This window comes from Amblyomma maculatum, chromosome 4, assembly GCF_055883805.1.
Source record: "Amblyomma maculatum isolate TAMU_Amacu chromosome 4, ASM5588380v1, whole genome shotgun sequence".
In the NCBI taxonomy this organism is placed as follows: domain Eukaryota; kingdom Metazoa; phylum Arthropoda; class Arachnida; order Ixodida; family Ixodidae; genus Amblyomma; species Amblyomma maculatum.
The window spans coordinates 39,993,907-40,018,541 of NC_139347.1; the positions used below are offsets into that span (position 1 = coordinate 39,993,907).

Genomic DNA, 24,635 nt, shown 5'->3' on the forward strand with positions numbered 1-24,635 from the left:
AATAAAATATTCTACAACCATCCCTTTTTGGGACTTTCGCCCCAGAAATGCCGCTTCGTAAGTGTTGACTCTTGTGAGGCGCCACTGTCGCCATGTGACGGAGGCGGCGCAGCCTCCATATCGATGGCTAGTTCTGCCATCCTGTGTCCGGCCACGGTGTCCAGGAGCGGAGTCTCGCTCACTTTGCCTCCGGGATTCGGCGGTGCTTCGAGAGGTTCTTCTTTCCGGGACTCTGCGGGCTTGATTGCGTCCACGCCCGTAGGCTCCGTGTTTTGCTCGTTCTCTGATTCTCGCACGGTTGGCATGTGCTCCGGGGGGTCGACTTCTATCTCGGTGCTGACTTGATGCTCCAGTTTTTCCCTGCACCAACGCGGAGCACGTTAGATAAAAGTTGAACCATGGTAGATAAGAGTTGAACCGCGGACGCTGTTTCGTTATGAGGTAGAATTTTGAATTTGTTACATCTGGACCCTTTGTCGCCGCTAGTGTTGCTTTCCTTTATCTTTTCTTTTTACTTTTGCTACCGATCAACATCGAAAAAATTACGTCCCCGCGATTTCTGGTGATTCAGGAATGATGTTTTATGAATCCTGCACATTAGCATTCTGTGAAGAAACAATAATGTGATGTCCGACTGCCTAATTATTCTTTTTAAATTACAGCTGTGTGTATCGAGAACTACGGCAGACGTCGGGACCCATGTATTCTTGAAAAGGGCTGATGTGAAAGTCTATGAGCAGCACTGCCTACAGATAGAAAATGCAATGCAGAAGGTCACCTCGCCTGCATAACTAATATGTCGCAGGAGCGCTGCCTTCATAAGTTTACGGTGAGGCTCAGTCGGACACAACTCAAGTATGCAGTCGCAAATGTCCTTCAAAAGAGTCCCTCCACACATTGCCGTCGACTGGCTTTTGTGTTGTGGCTGGAAGGAAGAAGGAAAAGAACATGCACGGGCCTGCTGCTGGGTCTGTAGCTGAGCCACCTCCGCTGCCTCGTACGGACAGAAGATAGAAAGTACAGAAGAAAGAAAAAGATTAGGGAGAGAAAGACGCGCGCCGCAACAGCCGTCGTCCACCACCTAAGCGGTGGCGGATGCAATGACGGCCTACAACATAAAAATTCGGTGGCAGGCTAGCCCCCGCCGCAAGCGGCGTTGACCTACCAGTCCCAGCTCCGTGGGGACAGGAACTGCCACCCTCCACTACCTACCGCAACCCCCTGGCTTTTGTGACGCAGCCGTTAAACCCCTATAATGAAATCGCAGGTGAACAGCAGGCACGTGCCTCTTCTTTCACATCCATCACGGCGTGGTTCAGGTGTCCATGGAGAAAGTGTGACAAATACCGCGCCTTTTCTTTCCTGGGGCCAATTTTCAACTTTCAGCAGCAGGTGCACTGGCGAAATGTCATGGCATTTCATGTCATAAACTGCCTTCTTTAACGGGCCTTTGCTGCTGCAATCTTTGAGCTGTAACTGGCTATAGCTAAACATATTCCTACTGATACCCCCCCCCCCCCCCTTTCCGTTTTATCGAGGGAAATATGGACCAGTGGGCAATTAGCGCATATTTTTTTTAATCCAATGACACTTAATTTACACTAGAATGGCGAGCTTTTGACTCGTCTCTGGGGCCATTGAAGCGGTAGGTGCACCGCTGGCTTTGAATGCCCTTAGAAATCGCTAAGAACGTGATCAGCCCGGGTAACAGAGCTCAAGAACAATCGCTTCGCTGCAATGAGCACACGGCATCTGCCTAGACGGAGCATCCTCGGTCACTGGCTTTACCATATGGCGGCGCAAGGCGCCACGGAGACTGTTTCTAATTGCTCGTGTTGACTGGCGCGCACAGCTATAGTGCCTAGAATATTCTAGGCACTATAGCACAGCTATTTCCAACCACGCGCTTATGTTGCCAGCTCTTCTAACTTTGGCGCGGTGTGTCCGACGTGTCTTCGGTGCTGCGTCTGCCTTTCAGTGCACTCATTGCACATTTCACGTGTAATGAATGAATTTGTAGGCTCTATACACAACTGCGTTTGTTTTTTTTTGTTATCACCATTCAGGAACCATATTTTCTTGTCCTGGGTTGACCGCATTTTACCTTCTGTTTGGAGCTCTTTGGCTTCAGATGTCCTTGTGCTGTTAAAATTCATCATCATCAGTAGCAACGAACACACTTAAGGCAACACTGATAATGCTCACATGCAGCGCATACCGCACAAGCACTTCGCGCTGCACGTGCACCTTCGCCTTGTTCGCGCTTCGTATGAACAGTTGGATCTCGTGGCATATAGCATCCCATTATCAATGACATTGGAATAAGAACAAGAGCTCACGGTTCCTTGAATGATGGACCTGGCGTCTCAGGGGAGAATGTATCAGGTCAACAGACATCTTAATGTACCCGTATATATATCTTGCCATTCTCCTCCTTAATCTTCCTGATTTTCTCATTTCGCGGTATTTTCTCCTTCGAGGCACTGCCACTGCTGTGAGTGTTTGTGTGACTGTCAGGAAAGATGGAGGAAGGAGGACACTGGTCATCGTAACTGCCGTATTGTGAAGTGGGGTGAGTAACGGGAGAAATAACTAGTGTTCAGAGAATACAGCAGTTTATAGCCGGAAGGTGATGGTACCTGTCTCCGTCTACAGTGAGTAAGAGGAAGTGAATGCGTAGCATATATGTACCTGAGCACCGATGTACGCGTGGGCGTGGAAAGGTTCTTGCTGGTTCCGATGGGCGACACCTGCAACGCCTTGACCAGGTCCCTCCATCGCTGTAGCACGCGGCTGTAGTGGGGCCGCTCTTCTTCCTCGTGGCGGCTCACGTCCGCGCTGCTCGAGTGGTGCGACAGCAGGTCTCCCTCCGTGGCGTCCATCAGCGTGATGCTGAAGTCCTTGAGGAGCCGTCGCTCGCGTACGCGAACCTTCTTGTTCGGCTGGGCTGTTGGGGGAAGCGTGAGAGGATGGTCACTGTGGTGCAATACGGCGTTTTTTTGTTTGCCGTTGTTGTAAGTTCAATGCACGCGCATCAATGTCGAGTCGCAGACCTTTCGTAAGTATTACTAGGTTCCATTTATAAAGTGTGGACGCTAATTATGTGGTGCCGGGTTAAACGATTGGACAGGGACGGCGTAATGAGCACCACTACTTGTTGGGCGATGTGGTTCTGAACTGTCATAATTACAGCGAAAGTTAATAAAGGAAAGGAGGCAGACACAGTATACTGTGCTGTGCCTTCTTTGCTTAATTACATGATGTACGCGGACGATATCACTCTTTGGTGTGCGTCGGAATCGCCGGCAGAGGTAACCTAAATTGTTCAGGAGTTCCTGGGAGTAATTTTAAGATATCCCGACAAGAAGACCTCTACCCTGAATCAAAGAAGTCGGAGCGTCTGCTGTTTACCGTCCATATCAGCGTTGTCATAATCATTATGTTAACGTCTCTGTAGACTACCGTCGTATTCCTGTAGTTAGCTCCTGTAAAGAGCTTGTCACACTCCTCAGTTCCTCACTGGAACTACACACAAGCTACCTGGCTCACCTTGCTGGCGGACACGAATGAGGCGGACAGCAAGTCGTGTCCGGCTGGCCATCGATATGTCGGGCGTATAAATCAAGACTGACAAGCTCTTCGGCCTGTGAGGTGCGCTGTAGATATTGTTAAAGAGAGGAGAAGATAGAAATGTATCCGCTTTACTCTCTATACGTCGCACATCTCCTGGTATTTAAGCTGGCTTTCTTAAATGGAATAGAACCAAACTACAACCCGGAAACTTTCGATCTAAAAGGTCGTTCAAATCATTTGCACTGTGGATGGTCAGTGCTCACGCTTCAAAGACTGGCGCCCACTTTGAAATTTAGCGATAGCTGTTATGACGGTTTGAATTTTTTAACAGTTTTATTTTTTGTCACTTATCCTTTTCAGTCCTGACATAGTCCAGGTGTTATGCGCAGAGCCTGATGACGCGGGATCAGTCCCCTGCGTATCGATGGAGGGGTAGCACGAAGAGGTGAATGTATACCATCAGGTCATCGAAGTAATCCGCGAAGTAACGGTGTAGCTCTCCAGTACAGCGCCTTTTTACTTTTCTTCCGCGTCCCTTCCCTCGCGGCGTGGTTTGTGTGTTCACCGAGGTCAGTCATTGCGTACTTTATTTTCCCAAAACCAATTTGCCCCGCCCTCTTGGCTCTGTGGCTACGGTATTTCTGATTTCTGTGGTTACGGCAACTGCTGATTTCGAGAAAGTGGGTTCGACCCCCGCTCTGGCGGCTGCGTATCAATGGAACTATAAACGCAAGACACCAGTGTACTTCGAATGTCAATACAGTTTAAAGCCCAGGTGGTTGAAACTTCTGGAGCTCCACTGCTGCATCCCTCATAGTCAGCGTCGCTTTGGGACTTTAAACCATATAAACCGAACCAAACCAAAACCACTTTACTGCGTAAGCAGTACGAGAGCCTGTTAGGGGCTATCGCTGTTTGCTACCAGCAAGATAATTGTGACGTGAGAGTGGCGTCAGGAGGCTGCACAAAAATAAAGAAGCTGCCTTTCCCGTAACATAGGGCAGATGAAGCATGAAATGTGTTTACTACCCGTTGTTATGCTGTCGTCCCTTTGAACTGAGCGGTTTAACAGCTCTGACGGCGTCGTCACTTATTACGCTCGACGCTTCCATCATCCCGAAGTTGCACCCGAGTTGTAGACGCTCTAAAACGCTCTAAAAACTACACTCTAAAAAAAAAAAACTGCACTTATACCTACTTTGTATATTCATCGGACTGAAAGGGACAGACACTAGCGTGGTGTGCGTAACTCTGGCCTTGACGGTGGATACGATATCGAAGAAAACACGCGATGGGCCTTCAACCAATGAATGCTCCACAAACATCAGCGATATATTTTTATGTATTTCCTGGGTAGTTTCTACTCGACAAATTATACCCATGCGGCGCTTACTGTTACAGCTTGAAAATAACGACAAATTCTTTCTTGCGTGCAAATTCACTGCTCCAGTTCATATTGGAACTATGCATTTCTAAACGCAATGTAGCAGGACACGCCCCACTCTTCTCTCGGACGACTACCTCGATCCTACTTCTGCATCACTGTGACGCTGATCTTGTTTATTGAAGATCCCCTCACCATTTTGTGGATAGATACCCTCACCATTTTGTGGATAGATCCCCTCACCATTTTGTGGATAGATACCCTCACGATTTTGTGGATAGATACACCAATGATGCAATGGATGTTTTGCGCGCAGAAGGTATACCTTCGGCGCGCTTCCGCTGCTGCTGGTTGATCTTCATGCCGTTGTCCTTGAGCACGTCGAGAAGGTCGAATCGGAACGAGGTGATCTGCTGCTTCAGCTCGTTCACATCGTCCTCCGTCACGGGCGCCTGCTCGTTCTTGCTCTGTTCGCTGGTGACGTACCGCCACACCAGGCTCTTCATCACGTCCTGCGCGCAAGTCGACATGACTCAATGGTGCGTCGCATCTGGCGTGTGGCCAGCTGCGCACAAGGCTGACCGCGTACCTTATGTAATAACTAGAAGTGTTATGCGTGAGGTGTCGTAACTACCGAGATGTAAATCGCGGGTTTTACGTGTCAGAGGCACATATCCACGAATGAGTTTGTGGGGCATTGAAGCGTTAAGCACGAGGCCGCAAGTTTGAATGCCTGACACGAGAGCCATAGCGTTTATCTGTGGGACCAAGGGGGAAGCCCCGACATTGTGCTAATGATGATTCGCATTTGGTAGGTATTAAGGCAGTGGTACCTAAGCCGGAGGCCGCTGCAATGGTGTCACTGTCATTCCGGGCATTCAATCGAATAAATATTTCGCATGCATATTTCAGACAGAAATTGGAGGAAGTTGTTGAGGAATGCAGCGGTAGCGTAGAGGTAGAGCATCCGCCTCGCATGCAAGAGGGCCGTGACTCGGATCTCGGTGCCGCGCTATTCTCCACCGGATTAAAAAAAAAAAAATCGCGTGTCGATGGAATTGTATTTAAAAACAGGTTTGAGGTGCGACCTGATGCCGGTGAACCACCTCCGGCAACGCACTCCTTCACCAGAACAAGAGTTGGCCACCTTGGTGCAGTAATTGGCCACAACCTCACATGATTGGTCCTACAAAACCCCGGCCCTCAGTCGCCAGCGTCTGCGGAGCAACTGACCACGGCGGCGGTCAGACCTCTGACGCAGCGGGGGTGCTAAGAATTTTTGTCTCCGAAGACAGGCCGCTATTGGAAAACTGACCCTGGCAACGTTTAATGCTAGAACCCTAGCTAGTGAGATTAGTTTAGCAGTGCTGTTAGAGGCACAATAGGGTATGCAATTGGATATCATAGGGCTTAGTGAGATGAGGAGGCCAAATGAGGCATATAAGGGCGGGCCTGTACTGTAGTACTGTGTTATCGAGGTTTACCGGAAAGACGAGAACTAGGAGTAGGTTTTCTTATCAATAAGGATATAGCTGGTAATATATATATATATATATATATATATATATATATATATATATATATATATATATATATATACAGATTTGTTGAAGGACGGAGGGGATATCGTACTAGAAAAACTGGCCACCCTGTATACGCAATGCCTCATGACATCTAAAGTACCAGAATTATGGAAGAAAGCTAACATCTATAAGAAAGGGGACGCTAGGGACTTGAAAAATTACAGACCAATCAGCTTACTATCCGTTACGTACAAGGTATTTATTAAGGTAATCGCTAATATAGATCAGAACAACCTTAGAATTTAATCAACCAAAGGATCAAGCAGGTTTTCGGAAAAGGTAATCTACCATCGATCATATCCACACTATAAAACAGATGATAGAAAAGTGCTCGGAATATAACCAGCCGCTATACATAGCATTCATTGACTACCTATACGAGAAAGCATTCGACTCGGTCGTAACCTTAGCGGTCATGCAGGCATTGCGAGGTCAGGGTGTAGGTGAGCCATATGTGAAATTACTGGAAGATATCAATAGTGGCTGCACAGCAACCACAGTTCTGCATAAAGAAAGTGATAAAATTCCAATTAAGAAAGATTCTAGGCAAAGAGACGCGATATCCCCAGTCCTATTTACAGTTTGCTTAGAGAGCGTATTGTAGAGGCATGGAATGGGAGCAGTAAGGCATCAGGGTCGATGGAGAATATCTCAGTAATCTGTGATTCGCTGACGACATTGTGCTAAGTAACTCAGGAGACCAACTGCAACTAACTATAAATGATCTAGACAGAAGAAGCAGAAAGGTGGGCCTAAAGGTTAATATATGCAGGAGACTAAGGTAATGCTGAACATTTTGGGAAAGGAACAGCAGTTTAAAATAGGTAGCAAAGCGTTGCCAGTGATAGGCGAATATGTCTACTTAAGAACAGGTAGTGACCGCAGATCCGGACCACGAAAGGGAAATAACTAGGAGAAAAAGACTTGGATGGAGTGCATTTGGAAGGTATTAAACATTATGACTAGCAGCTTACCGGTATCACTCAAGAGGAAAATGTATAACAGTTGCATTCTACCGGTACTGGACTATCGGGCGGAAACATGGAGGGTAACGAAAATGGTTCTACTTAAATTGAGGGCAACGCAGAGGGCCATGGAACGGAAAATGGTAATGCAACATTAAGGGATAGGAAGCATGTAGAGTGGGTCAGAGAAATAACTCAAGTTACTGACATTCTAATCTAAATTAAGAGGAAGAAATGGGCATGGGCCGGATGTGTAGTTCGAAGAGAGGATAACCGATGGTCTCTAAGAGTAACCAATTGGATTCCAAGGGAATGTAAGCGTATAGCTAGGGGCGGCAGAAAATTAGGTAGATGGATGAGATTAGGAAATTCGCAGGGGTCAAGTGGATGCAGCTAGAATGGGACCGGGTTAACTGAAAGAAAATGGGAGAGGCCTTCACCCTGCAGTGAGCATAGTCCGGCTGATGATGATGATGACGGTGATGCATATTTAAGGCTCTGATCTATCCTAAAGCGTAGATCTTGTCTTTTGTGTCTTTCTTTGCATGGGGCATCTACACCAGTCAGAAAGTCGTTGAGGAAGACGAGTGAAACACAGTTGTCACTAGCGCTTATTTCTAGTAGGATTCCTTACAAGTGCCCGAGAAGACATTTTCTTTCTAGATAGACCGTTTGTTCATCGTGACCAAAACACTAATTTGGTGTAAATGTCCCAAACTAGAAATTTGATACCACCAAAAGGCACTAAGTAGTGTAGCTCCTGACACATCACCTGATTTTTTTTTCTTCCTTTTTTTTTTTTTTGCGTAAGCCCATGCATGCCAGATTTCTAGCGTGCTTTTGTTGTTTTGCCCAATACAACTTAGGACTACAGTTGTGACGAGGAAGCAGTGTGGAATGGGCTTAACGCGATCTAACATTCATCCCGGAAAACGTATTCGGCAAAGGGTACTGCCACCGTTTCTAGAGCGTAACAGGTAACCGTATCAAAAATTACCCATGCACAAACCTGATATGTCAGGTCTTCTTTCCTAACGCGCAGTCCATTCTCTTCCATGTAGATCTGTAGGAGAGAAAGTAGGCGCGTTTAACACTCACGCGGTGTTCTTCACATCCGTTCAGTGCTTATTGACATCAATGTTTGCATCACCACTTCAGTTCCATTCTACATGTATGATCGCTTTCTTCAGCAATTACCTCTTGTTTTAATACATATTTTGCGTATATTCACAGCGAACTGAGGACATAATAACCCAGATACATCAGTGCTAAAAAATATGACATGATTCGTTCATTATAGGTAATCGGTCAGTAGATCCACTGAATATGGACCGAAAGGAAAAACGTAAAAAGAATATGTTGCCTCGCTTCAGATATTTCGTGCATTGATTCGCATTTGAAAGGACAGCTTATTTTAGGACCCCTGTCACAAGGTTTGGGCTCATTCTATCTCTTGTGATTTTCGTCTCTTCCGGTGCATACAATATGACTCATGCTTAGGAAACCTGTTTGGAAATATCCTTGCAATTTTATCATTGTCACTGGAATATTAAGTTGTTGGCTCTATTAAAAGTTATCGTCAATCATTTGACGTCCCAAGGACGCGGAATAAAAAGCCGGCTGCAGCGGCCACATCTTGATGGAAGCAAAATACAAAACAAAAAAGGAAAACAGCAACAAGAAACGCTCGTGTGCCGTGCGACTCCAGCACACCGAAGACTACACCATACCAAAGCCTACCATACCATATCATGCCAAACCATACGATACCATACCATGCCATATCTTGCCGCACCATACCATACCGTACGGTATAATACCAGTGCTAGTTCATATATCATTTTTACAGTCAAGGTTGCTCCTATCTTGTTATGAATTTATTAATGCGAAGCTTTTTTGGTTCATGGTGAAAATCTCGCGTGCCCGAGATCTGTTCGCGAGATCTGTTTGCGAGATTCCGCGAGATGTGCTCTCCTTGACCAGCGTTCCAGCCGTCTCCATGACAACGTAGGGGGCGTGACGACGAGCGATGCCGTGCCGCCAATCGCACACTTGCAGGAGCACTACAAAGAACGCGCGCCAAGGAAATTAAATTTCCACTGTGCGCCACGAGCCCTAGCTGGCCTTCTTATAGCAAGAACTCTACAAGGGGCGCGCGATGTACCGTGCGCAGCAGAAACGCTCAGGCTTTCGCATTTCTCCAGTACAGATTCTGCAGTGCTCTTGTTTCTTTTTTTTTTTTTAATTTTGGGTAATATTCTACTGAACATTCTCTTTTCTCTCTACCAACCTTTTCTTTGGGATTCATCTCGAAAACATGGCAATGTGCCTTCCTCGGTGCATCTCATTTCAACAAAAATCTACAAACGACAACATAGCAAACTATGCAGTCTTTCATAAAAAACCTTTACGAATTGAATATGCTGCAGACGTGTCTGAATGCGTCGGCAGTAAAAAGGAGAGCTGGTGATAACTGCAACACTTCGATGTAGTCCCTGCTTTTTGGAGGCTTGAGTGACCGCACCTTGTCCTTCCTGCTCCCTTTGCAGCTGATGAGTTTGGTGACGTGGCGGATGAACTCGAGCAGGTTGAAAGGCGGAGGCAAAGTCTGACCCGGCTGGAAGTACTTGAGAATGAGCTTGGCTCGACCAAACTTCCACTCGGTGTCTGCGCGTTCCTGCGAGGACACGATATTTGGTGCATGTTGCAATCACGTACATGAACAGCTCTCCACCTGCGAGCAGTGGGAGGTCGCTATGTTCAGCTGGGACCCGTTAATCCAACTGTGGGTCATCGAGCATGCAACCCGGGTCGCCAGAGCTCAGGGGCTCCTGGCCACCTAGCGCGGAAGCCCCTGCCTAAGTCGTCCACAGTTAATAAACGTTTATCCTCCTCCTCCTCGCGTACGTGCAGGGACGCTGTAAGGACTATTTAAAGCTGGCCTGCGTCAATTGAGGTTTGGCTGTTCTGCATGCTATTCAGGGCTGATCAAGAAGTCAGTTTTCTTCGTGACGTCACACATTTGAATCGAGCGGAGGAACAAAACGAAAATAAACAAATTTCGTATCCCATCTCAGAAATAAATTCGTCTATATGCCGTAGAATAAACGCGAATATACCCAAAAAGAGTCACGCAATAAGTTTTTACAAATAACAGAAGCTAAGTAGAGCTGTACTCAACGTCCCCTTGACGCTGTTTAGTGCAAGCGGCATCCAGCACACTCTAATTGTGTACCAACTTTCCCGGCGTATCTCATGAATAAAGAAATAATTGCCGGCGCACAAAATACTAAACAAGGGTATAACTAGTTTGTAAATAAACTTTAAAAGCTTATCTTGCGCCTTTTAAACTGCGTCACAATCTCTTTAGAGACTACTATAGTCTCAATCTCAAAAATTTATTTGCGCCTTGCAATGCACCCGAGAGAAATTTATGGGTCGTCTCGACATCGCATGCCGTCTTCAAGATGCTCGTCTATGAAAAGGCCTCTGATTTTGTGCGTGCGCGCTCAGCCGCGTCGTTTGAGTATCGTCCACAGTGTCTGAGTATGGAGGAGCAAAGGGAATTCGAATGGCGTGCTTAGAACTGCTTGTGCAACCCATGGGGGAATACATGTACAATTTCTTCGCATAGCACGCTCAGCTACTGAACGGGAGTGACCGAGTTGAAACCCGACCGCAGCGGACGCGTATAAGTGGAGGCGAAATGCAAAGGCGTCCGCGTGCTTTGTGATGTTATCACACGTTGAAAATCCCCACTGGTCGAAATTACTCCGCGGCCCTCAACTACGGCCTTTTCTCTCTTTCTTCTTTCACTTCTACTTTCCGCGCTACCCTCACGACGTGATTGAGGTCTCCGTAGAGCGGTTACTGCGCATTTCCTTCCCTGTAAAAAAAAAAAAAAAAAAATCAAACCAAAAATTGCTGCGGCTTAGCTTGGCTTAGCTTGGCTAAGCCCGGTTATGCAAGTGAAAGTTTTGTTGTGCTTTTTTGTGTTGCCAAGCCAGGTCAGACTCATATAGATAACTTAGTTTACTGAATGAAAGCTCGATTAAGCATTGTCAGACATGGTTTTCTACGGCTTACCTCCTTTATGCATGGCTGCCTGTGAACCTCAAGGATACCACAGCCGGGTCTAGACGACAAGTAGATGTCGAAGGCATCTTGAAGGGCAATGTCTCAGGAGGCAAGCCAGATGGGAAGCGGTGGCGAGAATGGGTAGGAAGGGGGCTGGAAGGATGTGTGGGATTGTGCCAGGCATTGTTTTATATTTTTGGAGATATGTACCGGTACGAAGTTTACCAGGCGTGTGAAAAAGAAGCAGCAGCAGGCGCGTGCGGAATAGAAGCGAGCGACGTCGGCTTTTCGCGCCGCACACGAGGTCAAATTACGTTGACAATTAGACCTTGGCTCGACCAGGCCAGCAAATATTTTGCTTTAAAATTGCTGTTAACCATTGCGGCAAAGGGCGTACCCATTTTTTTCAAAGTTTCTATGCCTTTGTCTGAAAAATTGTGTTACTCGGGCATTCGGCTTTATTCGTTCGATAGCTGTAAATATCACACGCCGTTTTCATATGCACATATATATCCGAGGGTCTTTATGTGGCCTGAATTCCTGTTATCGCGAACTTATCGGTAATCTGGACAAAGGAGTATCTATACACAGGTGCATTATCCTGTCTCGCAGGATACGCACGGAAAAGATAGTTTTTATCAGGGGCTGTTGTCGTTTAGCGTGGAAATGGCTCTGCTGCATGGGTATCTATCCATAAAGCATAGTAACGGAGTGTTCCGAAACACGAATTGTTCTTGCTTTATAGCTGAGCGCGCTCACCGCCGAACTTTGCCACAAAATTGCTTTGCGACCATAGCTTCCATCCAGCACTGTCGTGGAGAACCGATGTACCTAAATTTGGCACAACAAATACAGTAGCATGCAGTAAACTAACCTCGACCGCTTTATTAGCCCCATCACATTATGGTGTCCACTTGTGCCATAGTTTACAAGGAAACAAGGGCCGGCCTAAAAATATCGAAGTCGCCGAAGCGGAGCAATAGGAGGACTCAGTTCTAGAGGAAGCCCATGTGAAACAAAGATGGACGCATTGACACATAAAACAAAAATTACAGGACTGCGATTAAATCTGCTGAAGAGCGGAAATTGCGGAAGCCACTTTACATGTCTGTTTTCGCTAACCATACCGTCATTGTCATCACTACTATCATCATCATTACCATTGACACTGATTGCGTCGTCGTTGTCATCACTACTGAATCTAGGCAACTATCGTTTTCTCAAAAGCCTCGCGTGGCTGTGTGATTTGCGCGCCCGGCTGGAGATCGGACAGATAGTGGTTCGAAAATCTGTCTCCACCCTTTCCGGTGGAGTCGGATTTTCGTACTTAACTGTCAGTTCGCGAGAACATTTCTTGCGAACATTTCCATAGCCTACTAGCTTGAAAAGGCTTTCTCCTTAAAAAAGGCAGCGGGGCAGCGAGAAGATGCAATATGGACGACTCATACTCAGAATATAATGTAATTCAAGAGAGAGATCGAATCTCAGAAAGATTTCGAGCGTTCCTTGATTTGTACCTTCATTATCTGGCACACCACTGCACTAGCACACAATCGTATCCTATCCAGTTATGTGAAAGGCCGCCCGAGGTATAAAGCTCCGCTTTAACCATGTCGTACGAACGTACGTGGACTGTGAAAAAGGCTGACCGCCGAATAATTGACGCGTTTGAATTGTGGTGCTGGTGGAGACTCTTGAGAGTTCCTTGGACTGCCAGAAGATCAAATCAGTCGATATTGTCGACCATAAACCCTGACTGCTCATTGGAGGGTCAAATTTTAAAGTTAAAGCTCAGCTACTTTGGTCATCTGATGAGAAGAGAGGAGTCGCTGGAGAAAGATTTGATGTTGGGAAAGGTTGAGGGTCGCCGGAGAAGGGGTAGGCAGCGAACGCGATGGTTAGATGGCATCCTTGAGGCGCTGCAGATGAAGTTATGTGATGTTAGGAAGATGGTGAGAGACCGGAAAGCGTGGCGTGACATGGTCCATAGGGTCACGAAGAGTCGGACACGACTGAACGACTGAACTGAACGAACGTGCCCGTGTGGCCTAGGAATAGCGTGCCTGATTCGAGATCCAAGGCCCCAGTGGGTTCCATTCCCATCTCACCCATTCATCTTAAGAGAGGCCGCTTATGCCAGCACGGCCATGGAGTATGGCCTCGTGACAAGACAAAACGCAAACCGCCGACCAATCAACTACCATGTGCAAGAGACATGTTCATGTTTTTTCATTGTTGACAGCTCCTGCCAACTGGACCATATCACGTGGTCTCGTGACGTCACTTAATCTTGTCCACCAATCAGTGCCTGGTCATGTCACCTGCCACGACGGTGGCGCGTCTCGCCTCAATCGAGGCCGCGCATGGCTCCCTCCTCTGTCGCGCTGCGGCCGCCACCTTGAATGATACCGAAAGTGCTCGAGATCACTGCGTGCACGAGATTGATATATTCGCTTGAGAGGTGGGGAAGGATGGGGGGATGTGCAGCAGCAAAAGAGATACAAAAGGGAAACAGCCGCGGGCACGCCCGGGATTTTCCGCTCACAGCGGCAATAGTTACAAAGTCGCCTGGTTGTCGGCTGTTAACCTGGAAACCAGCTACTAGCGCGAGGTGCAGAGACCCCACGTCACCCTACAACACCGCATTGCTGGTTTGCTGGCGTTAGGTTATCGAAGTCAATGCAAAATACATAGAAAAACTTAACCTCGCACTCCTAGAAAAAGAAGAAAATGGCATGGTGATTTTGAAATGGTTTTTAAGACACTGTATACGCGACCAGCACGCATATTGCATCTCGGAACAGGAACGCACCACTCGAGTTCGAATGCTTCACTCTCTTCGATCCTATGGCTTCAGTCGAGTTAAGTATGAGTAGGTATGATTTGTAGAATTCCAGTAAGAATTTGAGAGACACACTACGGTAGTTTCCCATTCTCATAAACAAGGTGAAATGCTCTGAATCAGGCATTCTAAGTATTCGCACATTGTTTGTTGTTGAACAGCGTGGAGGCGAGCGCTCACCGATATCCGCTGGTAGGAGTTGCTCATCATGGCAATGAGAAGGTTCAGGAGGACGACAATGTTGATGACGCTGTACGACCCGAACATGAGGAGACCCCAGAAGCGCGTGTAGCTCTTGATTCCCGTGAGCTCGAAGTTGGACAAGTCCACCAGACCGAAGCTGGCCCAGAACAAGGACTGCGAAGATTCGAACAGGCTGCGCGAAAAAAGGTGAAAAGGCGTTGCCAGTTAGCGTGTTTGTAGTTCCCTGTGGGCCACGTGCAATGCAGACTACAAACAATTGTAGTGTTTATTCTTCTTGTAGGCGAGTATTTAATGGTGATGTAGTACTACATGAACCGCATTTCCAAACACATTTCTCAAAGCGAAATCTTAGTGTCAGGTGCCACAAATGCAGAATGCACGCTGTAAGACAACTCACTACGCGGCTGCATATCGAAGCACAGTGACGTAAGCACAGAGGGACCTGGAAGAGGTGTTTTGCATCAACTGTGCCATTGAGCTGTATTGCGCGGCTGACTCGTGCGCAAAGACGCTTTGAAGACGGTGAACGTGTTCGAACTAAGTGGACGACCCTGCATAGCAGGCGACGTTGGAGTTATTTTGAACTTTTCATTATCTACTATCGTTGAAGCAACCGTGCGTATTTTTTTTTTTCAAGTTTATGAGCTAAGAAATTAGCCTGATTTGCTCAACGCCATGGCCAAACGTGCGAGTCGTTGAAACATATTGAAAGGAAAACAACGCAAAAGACGAAAGAACCTGAAATAACTGGGGTTAATCATGTAACAAAGTATGTGCCATGCGTTGAAGAGGGATAGTCTCTAAAATTCTCAATGTCATGCGGACAAGTGTACACCGGACCGACGGGGTGGTGCATTAATACACGTTTGAAAGAGCATGAAAATAACTTGGATGCTAACAAATCTACTAATCTATTTGACCATGTCCGTGACTGCGAATCTTGTTTTGCTTCCCTCCACTATTGCGATATCCTGTACAAGCACCCGACCCGCTTAACACGTGATTATATAGAAGCCTACCGCATGAAGTAAAAAATATGGTTGTGCTTAGCAAGCCATCTATTTTGCTACATTATGGTGAGGTTGCATGTCTTTATATCACGTAGCAACACGTGTTTTTGGTTTCTCCATTTGTTGATTGGTTGGCCACTTTTCCCATAAATTGTCTTCATTTCACTGAATAAACTTTCATTTGTGAGTCAGCGCTGGTCCTGTGGTTCTTCTGCTCCTGTGTTTGTCTTTTGAGCAGTTTGACCTTCAATATCCTAATTTGCTCATTTTAATTATACTAACCATTTCTCATGAAATGTGCTTGTTACCTTTATGATTTTTAGAACGCAGAAGCCATTTTCTGCATGGTTCCCCATACTTGCCTAGCTGTACGTACTAGTTCGTCATTTATACTGTCCTGGGCCGAAAAAAAAAAACGGGTACATACAACTCGCAAACAAAGACTAGAAGAGGAATACTGGATGCGGGCACTGATCGGCGCTTACTTGGAGAACCTCCTCCAAGTGAGGCAGGAGGAGTCCCTGAGGTTCTGCGGATCACAATTGGTCTGCTCCAGGTCGGCGTAGTACCACAGCAGTTGGTTGAGACCACAGGCGAATGCGAATAGCACCAATGTGTAGATGAAGAAAAACTGTATGATGTCGATGACCATTCTTCCCAGCGATATCTGCAGGGGTCCCAGATGTGGGTTCATCGAGAAGAGATGAACCAGGCGGAGAGCGCTGTAACCAAACGGGACCCGCACACAGGTACGATTTACGATTCGTGAATTAAGTGTCAAAAGGGGCCTGACTGGAACGTCATGCTTCCCGTGAACGCCTCGTGGAGGTCTGGCAAAAGCATTACAAGTTAACTGAAAGTCACCAGTCGGTCACCTGTATTCAGGCGCAGCTTTTCGTGTTTCATTGTTATGACTCAGGTCAGCCATATTAAACAGCTATCGAACTTTGCTGTATTGAGACGATCTGGCAGTAACGCATATCATCGGCTTATGTTATCATCGCTTACAGATGGAGTAATTAGCTTTTTTTTTTTTTTTTTAATCTTAGGGGTTGAAACTTCAGTGTCTCACTAACTGTGTGCACTTAAAGAAGCTAACTTTCGTGTTCAGTGCGTTCTCCAAGATAACTTTCCTTCAGGTCCTGGACAATCTATTGAGTGCAGACATGTAACTTTGCAAAGATACGCAGCTCTTAGCTGCGTACCTTGCTCCTGGCTTGGTTTTCCCGTTCCGTGCTGATATCGGCGCTTATCCTGATGGGGCTGTAAATATTTACAGATGATGCACTAGAAAAAGATTGGTTTCCAGGTGCATTCAACGATATCTGTCAGGCACAAATATGAAACACTATTTCCTCACTCATGTCAAGCAAAGAACCCGAGCTTAAGCTGCAGGTGATTTAAACCACAGGGAGGGCTCACTCACGAGAAGACGTTTCCAGCAGCGAACAGGCCATCAGCGATCAACATAGGATCAAATGCGTCCCACTCTTCCCTGGGAAGGTACTCAAGCATAGGTTGCGTGCTTATTTCCTGTTTCTCCTGGTGAAAGGCAAAATGAAGTCATCAGTGAAACAAGAAAATTGGGGTACACTTCGGTTCCATCTTTATCTGCATGCATGACGCGACAACGTCAGTTTGTCCCGTCAGCGGCTTCTCTTGATGAGCCTCGTTCCCTTACACTCCTCCCCACGTTAAAGAACCCCAGGTGGTCGAAATTTCCGGAGTCCTTCACTACGGCGTCTCTCATAGCCTGAGTCGCTTTGGGACGTTAAACCCCACCAACCAAACCAAACCAACCTTACACTCCTCCCCTCACTGGCATGCACTCGCGGCGGGCTCCCAAGCATACCAGTGGTAATTTAAACTGTCCGCTCAAAATGTCCGCCGTTTCGTATTTTATAGTATGATCGCGAGATGACGCTTCAAAGCACACCAATGCCAGTTTAAATTGCTGGTTCAAATCTCCCGCAATTCAGTTATATTTTGCATGGCTGTGAGGTGAGGGCTTACTACCTTAATTATTACCTCTCTAATTTTATGTATACTAATTAGCGTGCAGTCGTAAATTGCCACATAATAGGAAAAACTCCGCGACATATACTGGGTGATTTTTCCTAATCGTTTGCAAACTAATGTTTTAAAAACCCCGAGAGATGTATTTGTGCGGTTTGTTCAAGTCCATTGATTATGTAAGGCGGGCATTACTTACGCGATGGAGCTTGAATATTAGTCGATAACTAACTGACATTAACTGGTCAATTTTCTTAATTTATTATGTTAAAGAGAAATAGATCAAGACTGAAATCAGTCAACATTATATGTGAGCTGAATTTTAAATCTTATTCTCCATTTTTGTTCAAATTTTCGAAAGTCAAAAGTGCGCTTTTGAAAGCTCACAGAGTTGGCTTTCCAGCATTGCATAATTATATAATAATGCCGTTATGGGTCAAAATGTTACCTAAATCATGTTCACTTCTTAAGCACTGTTTAATACACTAACGACGTATTTTTGTGCATCTTTCTTTTTTTCATCTCTTTTTTCACAAACTGTACTACCATAACTCAACATTGCCTTCCTTATGGCTTCAACCACCATCCTACATTTCATTTCACCTTAACAACAGTTAAAAAGTAAATGCTCTCCACTTGAACACAGTTGCCTGTTCTTATTCATTTCTTCCGTGCACCCGCCATGGTGGTGCAGTGGTTGGGGCGCTCAGCTCCTGTGCCCAAGGATGCGCGCCGCAGCGGCCGATTTGCGACGGAGGCGAAAAGCAGAGTGCCCGTGTGCTGTGCGATGACAGCGCACGTTAAAGAACCCCTGTCGGTCGAAACTTTCGGAGCCCTCCACAACGGCGTCTCTCATAGCCTGAGTCGCTTTGGGACGTAAAAGCCCCACAAAACCGAACCAGTCATTTCTTCCGTGCACCTGAATTGATTGGAATTGCCTGCCTTTATCACTGGCGACCAAAACCAGATTGTTGAGACTGTCGAACCGGAGTGGCACTATCTATTAGGAATGTGCATTGCATTGCCTCTTTTCCAGTGGCTTGTTGAAAATCCGTAAATTCGAAAATTTACTTTTCAGCGCAAATCGTTTACTTTTTCGATTCCGCCGCTCCACATGTGGGGTCAGATCTTTTTGAACAATGCAGATTTTTTTTCTCGCGCCAAGATCTCCGCTGAACGGATCCTTGACGCTGTCACGTCAAAACTAGACACGAAATGCGCTAGTAGAACAAGAAATTGCAAAATTCACAGAAATGCGTCGGCAAATCGAATTCACAGCGATATGCGAATGCTCACTGCTAATATGAGATCAAATATAAGAAAAAGCCGTAATGAGTTTGTGAGTCTGTAATATGAAACTGAACTGTACGTGTCGCCCATTGTTAACGCCAATGGTCGGGCTATGGATATTTTAAGAACGATCTGGTGCAACCAGGTATGCACGCAGAATTAATGTTGGAATAATTACCACTGTCATCTATGCACCCCAAGCGTAAAATGCGTGCAGCTTTCTCAAATCTTCATGGCTGCAAATTTTGTGAAATCCCGAGTTCGAGCCTAGGACCACCACCACGTGAATTAACACTAGCTTCAACTGAGAATATTTGACAGCCATTTACCTTTTTCGGGTATAAGCTAATTTTAACTGCTATCTCATATGATCTCAATTTCACCTTGTAAATGTGCGCCCTAGTAACTGGCGGATTCCTGAAATTGGTAGACTGATAACACGAGTTTGACTCAGTTGTAACTAAAAATTCCTGGTGTCTCAACTAACTTAAGCTAAGGGCTAAAAAATAAAATCGTAGAAGCAGGTGAGATAAACGCAATTTTCGCAGTGCTCGAAGTCACCTTGCGCACCATATACCTTGCATCTAGTCGGCTAGGGTTATTTGCCTAAATTACTCGATACTGACTGTGGACAATAAATGAGATTCGTTAAGTTGGAAAATACCTTTAGGAACCACCTTTCATTATTTTGAGATAAAAAAAAAAAAACCTTTCCTATATTTTTTCTCCCAGCTCAAAGAAAAAAAAAGAAATCCCGCGAAATGCAAAACGAGCCACCTGACTAATGCATTCGTATGGCACGGTCCTGTTGCTCTAGACCGTGGTTTCAGCGAACTAAACTAGCTGCGCCTTTATTTCACGGCCCTGTTGCAGCGGTGGGACTATATTTTGGCGACGGTTGCTTCGCCCGCGTCATCCAAGCCTTAAGCCCTAAAACGCAGTCATATTTCTTGTTCATTTGAAACTGACTTCATTTAAATATATAACTCTCATTTCCAATCTTCTAGATAGGTAGTTTTTATCGCCTCACGCAGCAGACACTTTGAAACCTGCACCGCCACGCGCGCCGACGAAGAAACCTCTGCCAACATATTTGTTGCAAAGAAGCTGTCAAGTCACTGCCGCAGCTCATTTCGTTCGCTGAAACCACTGTTGAGAGCAGCACTAGGGTAGAGCGCGAATGCGCCATTCACTTTGTCCCTTTTGCATCTCGCGGGCCTTCTTTGTAACTGCAAAAAGAAAAAAAAAAGTGATAGTGTTTTATATACTGTTAAGCCGAGTAGATTTGCGAAACCATGTGTTGTCGCTATACAGCGCGACAGCGACGTCAGTCAGGTATAGGGTGCCTCGATGTTAGGTACTCGTCTAGAGGCGACATCTAGTAGTTGGCATTGACTCTCAAAGGTCTGACTGACTGTCTGAAAAACTTTGTTGGGATTAATGGAAGGGGATTTGCGGATGGGCTGTCTAGAGCCAGCGGCTGCCGCTGCTGTCTGTGTTTGTTCCCTTGGGGCCTCAAGTCCAAAGGTCCAGGTCAAAGGTCGACGTCAATGGCTTGGCTTGGCTATGGGTATACTGCTGCTATGCTAGCTTGGCCGACGTCAACGTCAAAGTCATGCAAGGCCCACCGATTGCAGTTCGGTTAATTTGACCGTGCTAAATAGCGCTGTTGTGAGACTTTCCTTATCGCAAATAATGGAGTGGGAGTTTCTGAAGGTGCTCTCTAAATTTACAACTCTCATTTATTGTCTAAAATAAATATGTATTAACTTATGCAAATAAACCTAATTATCCAATTATTTATTTGCAAAACAGGTAAATGGCTGTGCAGCGCAAGGTGGCTGCACGTAAATCGCCAGCCTCTAATATATTAATTGTTCGAGCACCATGTGTTTCTCTCATAATACTGTTCTGCTTGACAGAAAGAAGCCAGAACACTCGAAGGAAATGTTCAGCTTAGATTGCTCGTGGTAGCACAGTCTTCTGTAGTTACCCACTATTGACCCTTTACTTTTACGTCGGCACCTGAAGAAATAAAGGCTTGTTTTTGTAAAGCCATTCTCTGATTTCGGGATTATCTTTGAATTTGATGGTCACTTCTTGCAGAATCTTAATTTTCACCATGATTTCACTTCTTGCGAGATAAAATGGCTGGCAGAAAAGCGTAGAGGCAAAGGCCAGTGGAGGCGCACCTTAAAGTAAGCCACCATACGGAGTAAAGTGGCAGTGACGTACATGGTATTCCGTATCGAGTCTAACATATTCCAACTGTCCTTGAGGTAACGGGCCATTCCTATTGAATAAATCTCCGTCGCTTCTTCCCATATGTGAGCTGAAAACACACAGAAAAAGTAAAATAAACGACATGCATTGCTTTTAGCACTGTTGTCGTTGGAAAGAGAGAGCACGCGCAGCCCCTGGAACTGTGGTCGAAGCATGATAGTTGACCGTAAAGGTGTGCCTAGATTCACTGCATTATGATTTTGCTGCCTGAACAGCACGGGGTCTCCTAATGGATACGCAATTTTTCGCGTAACTTCTGCACATATTTGCAAGTACCTCTGCTAAAGCTTGGAGGCTAGTCGGAATCTTGACCTACGTGCATGCACAAACTCGCGCGTGCGTAATATCCTGCTAATTCACATTTATTGTGAATCAATTCTTTTTGATTCTTTTCTTTTTCAACTGTTACAGATGCTAGCATGTTGACGCTTCGATCGACCAGAAATGTTAGCGGTCTCAGTTACCCGTGATTCTCAATATAAATGCATGTCACCTGTCATACAGCGCCACTATACACATCGAGTAGGCACACTGCACTACGGTCTGCGTTCCGTACCAATGACGAAGGTTAGGATGGCTACTTCGATGAAAGACGGTGGCAGTCCTCGCTGCTTTTGTTTTGTCGCTTCGCTGCCTTGGAAGTGCGAGTGCAGATCCTCCAAGTTCACCCTCTGTGAAGCGAGAATCAACAGCACTGGAACGAAAAACAATATCATACGTCAGTACCCGGGTGCTTGATCGTGAACAATGCAATCGGATAAGACAACCAATTTTTCAAGCATCTCTTCTATGAATTGCAAGAGGGGCACGAAAAATATTGGACATATAGATAAATCGAGGAAGGCACTAATGGAAGGAACTTTCATTGCTGCACCTTGCTGCAACCATTGTAACAAGTCACTAGATTCCGCTTGCAAGCTAGGTCTTGCAATACACGTTTCCCTGATTTCATCATTGAAATTCAAACAACAAATTCTTCACCTCTGTCGGTGAAATAAACGTTTTCCATCCGATCCCAAAGGGTGGAATGCGGCAAGTCATTGACAGCGCTGCAGTGCTTGTAGACTGCCCCCCCCCCCCCCCCCCCCCTTACACACACACACTTTGCTTTTTCCCCTTCTTAAACGCCGTAGAAAGTACGAAGAGGGCACAAAAATGCGTCATGGTTATAAAAGAGGATCACCGCAGGTACTTCCGATTCTTTTTTTTTTTTTTTGGTTAGGATTCATTCAATGACAAACGCCTGCATCGGCTTTTTGCACCGTCCCATTGGCAGAGATTCATTTTGCGAACAGGCGTGCGCAGCCCCGCGCCTGCGAAAAACGCCTGTATGAGCTTAGTCGTAACATTTCGTATTCACAGTATACACGTGATTTCACGTGTCATTACATACTTTTCTGAATACAAGGCTATCCTCGTAACGAAATAGGTCCCCTTGTTCGCTTTCAGTTAGCGAAAAGAAAAGAAAGAAAACCGAAGTAGCACCTTTCACTTAAAACTGCCAGTAGTGTCACCAGCGCGCCTTATCAAATTCGGTAAAATTGATTGACGCTGAAAGTACACCGATACCATACCTATTTATGCATGGCAGCTTTTCGATGGAGGCGAAAAGCAAGGCGCCCGTGTGCTGTGCGATGTCAGTGCACGTTAAAGAACCCCAGGTGGTCGAAATTTCCGGAGTCCTCCACTACGGCGTCTCTCATAGCCTGAGCCGCTTTTGGACGTTAAACCCCACAAACCAAACCAAACCAGCATGACAGCTGAAAGTACATCGACATCGTACCTTTAAATTCATACGAACTTATAGTCCTATATAGGAAAAGTCGCTTTTGGACATTAAACCCCAGAAACCGAACGTTAATATATTACAGGACCAAAAATGACATTGAGTAAGGAGGTCAGCTGACGTGTTGGGACGGATAAAAAGAACGAAACATAAAAGTTTCCGAGCCCACGTCGGAAGACCAGAAAAGATATTGTTTAATGCAAAAGGAACTACTTTCGCTGTGTTATATGCATCCGCTTGTCGCCTGCGCATGCATTAACTTCTTCCAGTACGGCATCCTACTCGTATTGAGACGAACTACATTTCGTGACGCCGCGTCCCCTTTTATGCGAAGTACTCACGTAGAAATAGAAGGTATGAGAAGGCGTTCGATATGAACTTGACGAAGGGTTTCTTGCAGACCTTGCCGACCCTGCTGCGTGGGAAGAGGATGTACATGACCGAGTAGAAAGGGAAGGCCACGCCGATCTTAACGATCTGCAGGCACTGGCCAAAGATGCTTTTTCTCCGGAATCCTGGCAGGCCGTCGTACCACAACGTGCTCATCTGCTGCTGCACGTTCGGGTGGGCCACAAACTGCGTGCAGGAGAATTGATATTGATCCGAAAATTGATGATCCAAAGGGAAAGTGTTGCAGCTGCCTGACACTATATTATTCGGCTGGAAAAAGTGGGAGACCATTAAAGAGAAAGAAAAATTGGCATTGGTTTAGCTTCGGTTAAACCTAGTGTGAAGGGCGCGGCGCGCGGCGAGGCGCGCGGCGCGCCTCTATATATACTCGAGATAAGCTACTTCCCACGTCAGCGGACATTTGACCTTGACTTTGACCTTGACTTTTGGTGGGAATATATCTACCCAAAGTGGTTGTGATTTAAGTTCCAACTGTACCCTGAAGCTGTTTGAAGGTCATCGGAAGCACACGGTGACCTTGGTTTTACCTCGCGTAGATGAGGCTATCGCTTCAGAATTAAGGGGACACTTCAGCTTCGCTTTTAAAGGCATGGTGCGGTAGCGTTAATGGCTCCCTACGCGCAGCTCAAGTTGCGATTGCTTGTCGGCGTAGATGTAGTATCTGCTTTGTTAATTATCGATCCCTTAATTTGTGTCTCTAATATTTTGCACGTTCTTATTAACATACAGTTGAATCTACCATTGTATCCAGCTGCCAGTCGTAAGCAACCACCCGACATAGATATAAAGTCCCTATATTAACTAATCTGTGCCAATGTACTTACGTGCCTAGGATTAGTGTGCCTCATTTGGAATTCATGAGCACTTTCTGTAGAATGCATTTTCTGTAGAATGGGACATTTAACGTTATCGCGTCCAAACATAACGCGCATTTATTGCCCGGGAAATTCTTGAAACACGGACCTATTTGTACAACCACATTTCAGATGGTTAATTACCAAGAACAATCAACCTGCGCTTTTGACATTAATGGCAGAAATGCAGTTTCGCTGCCTTTAATGACAGTCGCCATCACGTTTCGCTTATTTTCCAACTCCACTTTGTCACATTCGTTAACAAATCCTTTTTGTGCTGTCCGTGCTGCGCTGCTCCAAGCCGGTTTCTGGTGATGATGTTTGCCACTGAATAAGTCGCTCAGAATCAGGAAATTAAGA

At 45.9% G+C, this 24,635-nt stretch overlaps 1 protein-coding gene across 1 annotated transcript in view; it reads right to left on the minus strand.

Annotated features, from left to right (window-relative positions):
- Nucleotides 1-11: 11 nt before the first annotated feature.
- The window catches only part of LOC146190790 (transient-receptor-potential-like protein), a 48,453-nt gene continuing 23,829 nt past the window's right edge, over nt 12-24,635 (minus strand). The window contains exons 5-15 of the mRNA XM_084600236.1: nt 23,352-23,586; nt 21,781-21,918; nt 21,134-21,273; nt 17,065-17,180; nt 16,124-16,360; nt 14,605-14,800; nt 10,030-10,182; nt 8,515-8,568; nt 5,283-5,469; nt 2,692-2,947; nt 12-360 (exon numbers count right to left, since the gene is read on the minus strand). Coding sequence (XP_084456362.1) covers nt 12-360; nt 2,692-2,947; nt 5,283-5,469; nt 8,515-8,568; nt 10,030-10,182; nt 14,605-14,800; nt 16,124-16,360; nt 17,065-17,180; nt 21,134-21,273; nt 21,781-21,918; nt 23,352-23,586 — 2,061 coding nt within the window. The remainder of the gene's footprint in view (nt 361-2,691; nt 2,948-5,282; nt 5,470-8,514; nt 8,569-10,029; nt 10,183-14,604; nt 14,801-16,123; nt 16,361-17,064; nt 17,181-21,133; nt 21,274-21,780; nt 21,919-23,351; nt 23,587-24,635) is intronic.